At 39.2% G+C, this 9935-nt stretch overlaps 1 protein-coding gene across 1 annotated transcript in view; it reads left to right on the top strand.

The window, feature by feature from the left end:
* The first annotated feature begins 1317 nt into the window (after positions 1-1317).
* The window catches only part of LOC145771901 (Na(+)/H(+) exchange regulatory cofactor NHE-RF2-like), a 29821-nt gene continuing 21203 nt past the window's right edge, over positions 1318-9935 (top strand). Inside the window, exon 1 of the mRNA XM_082583657.1 lies at positions 1318-1555. Coding sequence (XP_082439783.1) covers positions 1343-1555 — 213 coding nt within the window. The 5' untranslated portion in view covers positions 1318-1342. The remainder of the gene's footprint in view (positions 1556-9935) is intronic.

Below are 9935 nucleotides of genomic sequence, written 5' to 3'. Positions count from 1 at the left end.
GGAATTAAAATGATTTAACAAAAGTCTTCAAGTATTTTGACTCGCTCTGCGTGACGAGTGCGCGCGAGACGTACTGTGGCATCTTAACGTGCCATGGCATCTTAATGTGCAGGCCTCGAAATTCCGGCGGTCATGGCGGACATGACCGCCGGAATGACCTCGATTGTCTGCCGAAGCCGACTCATTGGTCGGTCATAAATGACCGCCGCCAAATTCTTGACAAAAATAGAGCTAATGCAGCAAAAATATATTTTAAATTTGAATTGTTACAATTGTTTGTTTAACGCGAACAAATACGGAGCTTAAGCAATAATAGTACAGGCAGTTGCTAAAGATCACATTAGAGTGGCGTGGTTAACGAGCTGATGGCAAAAGTAACCATTTTTACATCATTTCAACGCCTTGCAATGTTGCCTTGAAATAAAGTTGTCTGAACTTTTCGGCAGGATATGTATTCTAATTTTAACAAGGAAGATTATTGCGTTACATTGATCGTTTATTAAAAAGAAACGTCACAGAGAAGCAAGTCTCAGCTGGGTTCCGCACGTGCTCAGGCGAATGTGGTGACCTTATTCACGCTGATACTGATAGAAATAGAATTTCTGCACAGAAGGGAGGGTGTTAGACTAACACTATTGTGTTAGTTAGTTAACACTAACACTATTGAGTCACTAATGCGCATTTGTCTGGACGGTCCTGAGCTGGAGATTTACGACCCCGCGCCGGCAGTAATCGCTTGGCACAACGATTCTATAACGTGAAAACCACGGAATAAGTGATCGTAGTTGCTTTTGTAATAAGGAAATTTGGATTGTTGTTTTCAATTGTGTTTATTGCGTCATTACACGACTGTCATTAACGCACTGATTTAATTGCAAGCAATCTGATCCAGTATACTTCAGGGTCGATTCTAAAGTTAAGCCATGAACCATTGCAGAGTTATTCTGTTGTAGAAAATCTTCTACAAACACGACTACACAATACTGTAGTGTGATTTTGTGCAAAATCTACATGCAGAAAATATGTCCGGTTGAGATATTAAATGTCCGCTGAAAGGGCCAGTCTGGTAGGACATGCTTGACCGCCGGAAAAAAGTACAAATTTCGAGGCCTGATGTGCCATTTTTTTCTGTAGTATCATGTGTACTGGATTGATTGACATTTTATTTGTGACCAAAATACAATATTATTATTACCAAAATACAAACTAAAATACTGGACCAAAATACAATATTATTATTACTATATAATACTGGTAATGGCTATAAGTCTCATTTTAATCGGCTTACTATCTTTAGTTGCAGACATTTCATTTTGAGTTGTGGTAAAGTTTGCTTAGAACTATGACTGAAGGTAAAGTATACAAGCCACGATTATGTCATATCGTCAGAGGGTCCTCTGGATATGGATTTCATTTACATGGTGAAAAGGGAAAGTTCGGACAGAGTGTTCGCAAAGTAGAAGAAAACAGTGTTTCTGAACAGGCTGGGTTGAAGGCTGGTGATAGAATAATTGAAGTTAATGGAAAAAATGTGGAAAATGAATCCCATCAACAGGTTTGTGTTTTTTTTTACAATTTTTTTTAACTTGGTTGGATTTAGCTGAAGAAGTAAAGAAAACAGACTTTCAGCTAAAAAATCATAGTTATTTATGCATGCGTTATGACAAGAAGTGTGCAGCAGCAAGCTATTTTTGTATTGCTAGCCTGCCTGCTATTTTTGTATTATAGCTAGCCTGCTACTTTTCCAGTAAATTACGATAGTGAGAGCAGCGCCATATTTGTTAAAAAGTTGCATTAGAAATTTCGTGCTGTTACCATTGGCGTAATTTTTTTAAAAAATTTGTCGAAATTAGGGGTGCTCTAAGTTATCTTATGAAAATTGTCAATATAGGCTAATCAATTGAAAACCTGACCGATGGAAAATGTTAAAACAAATGACTCAATCTAATAGTAAATTCAACCATGTTTAGCCTACGTCATGAAACGTCGAATCAACATAAAAGATAATTTTGTCGTATGTGTAATCGAATAGACTGCAGCGGTGTGTCAAACGATCAGATAGAAATGAAAACAAGTACCGTATTACATGCGAGGCGAAAGTGATCTTACATTGAATATTGAAATATATTCGACTTTAATTTGTTCACGTCTGCCTTATAATGCGGCTTGCTATAAATTAATCACATCCAAATTTGTTTCTGCAAGTCGTTGTCTTGGAAACAAACTCCGTGACAAGTTCTTCCATGTTTAATTTCTCCGCCAATTCGTGATGACTACCTATAACGGCCAAATTGTTCAGTCGTTGTTGCGTTTGAGTGCTGCGAAGGTAGGTCTTCAAGCGTCGTAATAACGAAAAGGAACGTTCGGCTTCACAGCAAGAAGTCGGCATAACAATGTAAGTTACCAAAGCTGCATATATATTTGGCATTATATCGACCATTGACGGCTGTGCAATGAATTTCTGACGTAGCGTATTCACTGTCACAACATCACCATCACGTTTGCAACAAGCGAACCACTGTTTACGTTCACGCAGCAAATCCTTGCGTTCCCAATCACCATCATAAAATTGGCTTACTTTCGTAACATCGGCTTCTTTCATTGTGGGATTCTCTAGCACAGTGGTTCTTAACCGGGGGGGGGGGGGCGCGCCCCCCAGGGGGGCGTGGAGCATCTCTCAGGGGGGGCGCGAGCTCTACAATAATTTCAATTTTTTAATTATTTTAATGTCCTAGAACCTATGCTGTTCGTCATATTTTGTATTTTATCTTATTTTATGTTGTATTCAGTAATTCTTGCTTTATTAGTTAGACCAGAACTTTTCAAAAAGTCGCAATATTTTTGGAATCACGACAGAAGAACTTTTGGCCAAGTTTCAATCCGAAGGCTTTCAAGTAGCACTAGCGTACCTCGTGGACATCTTCGAAGCATTGAATACTCTCAACCTTAAGCTTCAAGGGAAAAACATCAACATCATTAAGCATCATGACATTATTCGAACTATTATAGCCAAACTCGACCTCTGGAAGAGTCGAATTGAACAAGGAAATCCAGCGAGCTTCAGTAACTTGGATTCTGCTCTCAAAAATGGCATCTTTGATTCTGAGTTGAAGAAACAAATAGAAACCCACCTTAATGAATTGAAAGCGAAGTTCATCAAATACTTTCCAGATCTGGATGAGAAGCGTGAAACCTGGAAGTTCGTCAGAAACCCGTTTCAATGCGAAGTAGTTGATATTTTCGAAGAAGGACAAGAGGAGTTTCTTGAGATGAAGTTCAACTCCACAGCTAAAGAAGACTTCAAAGAACTGGAACTTGAGACGTTCTGGGCCAATTACCTTCCTGTTTACCCTTTTATCGCAACTCGTGCTCTTCGAATTCCAACAATGTTTGGATCCACGTATCTTTGTGAAGCTGCATTTTCTGCTCTCGTTGCTATCAAGACCAAATAAACTCTCTCTGGAGTTAAACCTCGCATTAAAAATGTAGTCGCTAAGAAGCAATGTCAAGTATCTCACCGATGTGTACAATAAACGAACAAAAATGCAATTTTTTTGTTATGATATTTATTTAAAATCTAAGGGGGCACGAGGCACATGACCATTATTGAAGGGGGGCTTGATAGAAAGAAGGTTAAGAACCATTGCTCTAGCAGCTCTCGTAGCAAGTCTGCCATTCGGTATGATGAAGAAGGGAAACGGCTAACGATTGCATCTGACGCCGTTTGCAGAATGTTTTTATAGACGTTTGAGTAGAAAACAGCAATTTCGTCGTCTTTCATTGTGGGATTCTCTAGCAGCTCTCGTAGCAAGTCTGCCATTCGGTATGATGAACAAGGGAAACCGCTAACGATTGCATCTGACGCCGTTTGCAGAATGTTTTTGTAGACGTTTGAGTAGAAAACAGCAATTTTCTTCAAGCCAGACAAATTGTTTTCTCTCGAACGGCACTTCTTGACGCAGTGCGCGTGTTTGTGCTTAATTGTTACACAATAGTACAATCATGTCTGCCCTTGATATGTGTGGCGCTGCGTGCCACACACAAATGTAAAACACTGAAAATATTGCGCTTTGGTGAAGCGACTTTCAAGAAAGAAAAAAAAAAACGTTATTTAGCAATGCAAATTTCCATTTGAATCGGTGTATTTTGTATGCAAACCAGGACCCAGGGGTGCTCTCGCATTTATGCGTTATTTAAAAAAAACGTTAAAAAATTAAAAAAAACGTTATTTAGCAATGCAAATTTCCATTTGAATCGGTGTATTTTGTATGCAAACCAGGACCCAGGGGTGCTCTCGCATTTATGTTGTTACCTCAGATTTTCATTTTGGGGTGCTCAAGCACCCTTCGCACCCCTGAAATGACGCCTATGGCTGTTACCCATTTCATCAATGTAGCGACAGCGAGATAGATGCTATATTTGCTTCAATCAGAATTTCGCTACCTGCTGAATTCACATCTGAAACTAGAGCTCGACCGATATCACTTTTTCAGGCCGATGCCGATTCCAATATTTATGAAATTTTTAGGCCGATGCCGATATATTTCAACCGATATATATTAACTACGAAAAATTTGTTACCAACAAAGTTTTTAAGCAACAAACCAGTCCAAGAAAGTTTATGCATTGGTTCAGGGCTGCAATTTTTGCCTTTTTTGGTGACGAGGTCACTCGACACGCGCCATCACTATTCGACAAACGCCGTACCCTACAGAAAAAAAAAGGAAAAAAAAAGGAAAATAAAATGGAAAAAAACTGAGATAGGACTAAACGTCGTCAGGTCGAGGAACAATCGGGGGGGGGGGACATCAAGTGATGCAATCATAAGAGTGCTGACTTACGTAGACTTTCTTGCGCCAGGTACTTCAAAGCAAGGTCTAAAAGTGACGCTTCACACGAGAAACTCCCAAGGCGTCAGCGCTGCCACTTTGAACACTGCGGGAAAATGCTTTGATCGAAGTTCCAACGCCTGGCATCAAACATTTCGCAACACACGTTTCGTGCTATTCGACACCACGGGTTTCTTTTATAGATGAAAAAACCTAAGCTACGTTGAGTTGTCAACGTCTATGCCAGATTGTATTTCGCCGTTTGAGCCAATTAACAAGATTGCTCTGGTAAAATGACTGTTGGATACTTGCTATGAAAGTTTTTCACATGTAGAAAACAGCCTAGTTTCCGGGAGCAAGTCTTTTAGGCGCTGACAGTTAGGCGCTGGTCTAATAGGCGCGCACACTGTGGCGTCTGGATATTTAGGTGCGGAGCACTGTGGCGCCCGGTCATTTAAGTGCTATTCCTAGTAAAGTCTGTAGATTGTATCAGCTTGGCAGCTTGCCAGAAAATTATATCATGGCTTTCGTGAGTGAAGCTGCTTAAACTGGCAATGCTTTTCACACAAAATGTTATATTGAACAGAAAAATATGTTGTTGTTTTATTGATTTATTATTGTTTTATTTGTTGTTAGTCCAGGTTTACGTTGGTGAAAGCTTTATCAATAAATTATTCAAGCTTCCGAACATTATTGAGTTCATTTTTGTTAACTCTTTCGCGACCACGGACGTATACACACGCCTTGGGATTTTTGCCATGATGACCAAGCACCGGCGCCGAGTCCCGGGCGGGCGGGCCGCGCCCGCCGGACATTTCAGGAATTTAAAAAAAAAATTTAATGCAATTTTACGTCCCAAAATTTCTGTAACCATCTGCCACCTTCTAATACTAGCCTACTTACCTTATTCGCAGGGTTTTTTCGCCATATGATAGGCCTACTAATTAAGCGATTAGTTTCCGTCAATTATTGCGTTAAACAACGTTGTTTACGTTAAACAACGTTGATTCGCCGTTAAACAAGCAAAAGTGTCCGGCCGCGCCGTTTGTCTCCACTCTGCCCAGTGCTATAAATCAAGTAAATTGCGCAAACCTGCGAGGAACTTCATTCGCGGCAAAAGTCTGACCGCAATTTCCACTGCTTTTACATCGTTTTAACATCGCCAGATGTTAAATCGGTTTAAAAACTGTAGCATTGTTCCTCAAAGGTAGGGATTGTAGATCATAGGGATGCGAAACTTCATCCGCTTTTGGCTTATCCGCAACACTAGTAGAAGGGTTACGTTTTTTTGTAATTTACAAAATATTTCACTTTTTATGGGTTATATAAGAAGAGTGAAGTTGGTTTTAAAGTAATTTAAGGTTTTTAGTTGAAAGCAAGCCAGCAGTAAAGCGTAAAAAAATGTAAAATTGGCAATTGACCCTTCTAATGTTGAAGGAACAACGGAGTTGCGCGTCCCGTAATGTACCGTCCCTACTCAAAGGAGTAATTTTCTCTCAAACGACGTTATCAATTAACTCTGCTGCCAAAATGCTCTATTTTGTCGTCTCCAATCATCACAGTTGCGTCTGTTACGTCACTGATATTAAACTGTGCACACCTGTTGGTTTGGCGGGATGAAACCGTTGGTTGTCATTAGTTGCAATTCAGCTCCTTCGTTATATAACTGTTCTGATTGTAGATTCAATGTAAGCTCGGTTCAATAGCGCAGTTTATCGCTAGATGGCTTCTCGGGAGCTGAATTGTCGTAAAATCACTTTTGCGTTGCATTACAGCATCTTGTTTCTTATCTGTGCGCCCGCTAAGAGCGACTTATCGTATGAACCCACCGATGTATTGTGTGTGTGTTATCGTGTTGTATCAACAATAGTAATGTAATTATGGAACTAGTACCGGTACAGTATTGCAGTTTTCGTCCCGCAACCCGCACATACCAATCACAAAAAATATGCGGAACTGAATCACCAGGACCAGACGTTGTTGCGTACCAATTGTATTTATTATATACTTGTTTCCAAATCGTGTTAGAGGAGACATATACTTAAATGTAAAACTAGGCTAGCCCAACAACCTAGCAAAATCGCCCTTTTAAAAAACGCACAAAATAACCTTTATGACGTGACAGTATGTGTTCGCCCGCCTAGCTATTTTGAAAACTCGGCGCCTATGTGACCAAGGAAGTATCCCTACGTCCAAGGTTAAAAAGTAGCCTATTTCAAGCAAAAAAAATGTAAATGATGGCAGATCCATAGTCTTTGCCTGTCCTTTTTTGGCTAATTAAAAAAAAATATTTTGGCGGCGCAGTTATCAGATGAGAACTTCTTAAAGATGGGGACGCAGTGGATTTTTTTTCTTTCACTCATTGGAATTGGCAGTCAAAACTGACTAGGCAACCCCTTACTTTGGAATTTCTCGATCAAAAAGACTGTAGGCTAAATTACGTAAACTTTTTGCTTAAAATTATAATATAACGTTTTGTGTGAAAAAGCATTGCCGGTTTAAGCAGCTTCACTCACTGAAGCCATGACCAACAACGCACACGCATTAACAAAACAACGTATTTTTCTGTTCAATATAACATTTTGTGTGAAAAAGCATTGCCGGTTTCGGAAAAAGCATTCAAAAAAATAACATTTTGTGTGAAAAAGCATTGCCGGTTTAAGCAACTTCACTCACTGAAGCCATGACCAACAACGCACACGCATTAACAAAACAATATATTTTCCTGTTCAATATAATATTTTGTGTGAAAAGCATTGTCCTACGCCCCTCCCTGCCAAGCTGATACAATCTACAGACTTCACTAGGAATAGCACTTAAATGACCGGACGCCACAGTGCTCCGCACCTAAATATCCAGACGCCACAGTGTGCGCGCCTATTAGACCAGCGTCTAACTGTCAGCGCCTAAAAGACGTGGACCCTAGTTTCCGACCAGATGTTCAGAAATACAGATGAAAAAATACCGCTATTTTTATGGAAAGGAGTTCTCTTCCAGAACATTTTGAACACTGCGGGAAAATGCTTTGAACAAAGTTCTAACGCCTGGCATCAAACATTTCGCCAGACACGTTTCGTGCTATTCGACACAACGGGTTTCTAACTTTCTTTTACAGATAAAATAACCTAAGTAGACTACTTTTAGTTGTCAACGTCTACGCAAGTTTGTATTTATGTCTGACTTATGCGCTTGTTCCAAGATTGGAGAAATGTTTTGCAATATGAATAAAGAATAGTCGACAGATAAGCACGGTTGCAACTCGACTTCCTTCCACTAAAAGGGTTTCTGTGATTACGTAATGGGCGGTTTTGCACTTGCATTCACAAAAGCACACAACCCAACTAGCAAAACCCGTCGTTTTTACATTGATTCAACGTCTGCAGACGTTGAATCGAAAAAAAAAAAACGAGATGCGGAAAATATACTAGAGTACCGTAGTCTATCACGACCGCACTGTTTGATTTGTTGTGATGTAGTAATACCAAAAGTAGCGATACTCACGCTGTTACGTTAAATAACTCAGGGGGAAAAAGTAAGTTAATTTTGGGTTGATTCAACGTTCGAGTCAGCACAAATGGATTTAATTTTCCTGGCGGGTTATATTGCGTATCCAGACAGCAAAAATCATCATTTTTACATTGATTCAACGTCTACAGACGTGAAGTCAATGCAAAAATAACGAATTTTGCTGCCTGCGTAACAATGCTCAAGAAGAAATTTACGTTTGTTTTACATTAATTCGACATCTAGCGACGTTGAATTATCATAAAATAACGTCAATTGTTCAACCAGGTACCGGTAACAAATTAATAGCTCACTGCGAGATGATTGCCTCGATTTACGTTTACACTAACATAATTTCGGCACAATTGGGATACTGCGAGCAAACACGAGTCTGTTTGATAAAGAACTAGCTGTCAGAATAGGAATCATCAGATGCTGTATCGGAGGATGAGGTTGTCGCGTCGTCACTGGAATAATTGAAGACGCAAAACTGCCCGTTTGTAAAATGAAATCCGTAAAACAATTCTTCGTAAAGCATTTCTTCGTATACATCAAATTTTAACTGCATGCACGAAAAAATGCTTTAGGAAGAATTGTTTTACGAAGAATTAATTTTACAAACAATTGTTTTACGAACAATTGCTTACAAACAATTGCTTTACGAACAATTGCTTACGAACAATTTGTCGGACATCCTACTTTTTTAACTTGACCCCGTAGCTTTTCTAATTCCGATTTGTTTCCGTGAAAAAATTCTTTACAAATTTTTCAAAATACCACACTAACTTTTCCTTCTGTTTGATAACACTGGTCTACAAAAAAAGAATTTTTTTTTGCTCCATGCACTTTGAAGACTGATTTAGAGTAATTTTGGGGTGCGGAATCCGAATCTGACCTCAGATTTATCCTATCACGTCAGGTTTGTGAAATATGATAACAACAAATTGCTACTTTCGTCAAAAGTGGAAGATTTGGCGTTGCGTTTACCACCAACATATGCAGTGCTGTAACGAAAGGTTAGTGTTAGACAGGCCAAAACAGCCTAAATATGGTTACTGAACAAGCATTGCCATAGGCTTGCTTAAATCTTTGTGGTTTCATGCAAAACATTGACGGGGGAGGGGGTCAGTTACACTTATAGCCTCCCTTTTAGCTTGTTATTACTGCCTTGTTAATAATGTTGCTTAGAAAACAAATTGGTATCAAAATTATAATTGGTAGGTGTATTTCAGCTACTTATGCACCACATGGCCTGGATTTCTGGATCTTGCACAATGTGTATGTGCAATAAACGCAACGTCAAATCTTCCACTTTTGACAAAAGTAACAATATGCTGTTATCATATCTCACAAACCTGACGTGATAGCATAAATCTGAGGTCATATTCGGATTCAGCACCCCAAAATTACTCTAAATCAGTTTTCAAAGTTCACAGAGCAAAAATCGTGTAGACCAGTGTAATCTATAGCAGGTAAATTCAACTTTTTAACTGTATCTTCTTTCACCATGATTTATATTCGCAACGACACCGGTAAACAATAAGCATTCGATGAAAGAATAACTTTGCGTAACAATAAGCCGGTATTTATAAGGTTGCAAAC

This window comes from Aplidium turbinatum, chromosome 6, assembly GCF_918807975.1.
Source record: "Aplidium turbinatum chromosome 6, kaAplTurb1.1, whole genome shotgun sequence".
NCBI lineage: Eukaryota > Metazoa > Chordata > Ascidiacea > Aplousobranchia > Polyclinidae > Aplidium > Aplidium turbinatum.
This window is presented reverse-complemented; position numbering and strand designations above follow the sequence as displayed.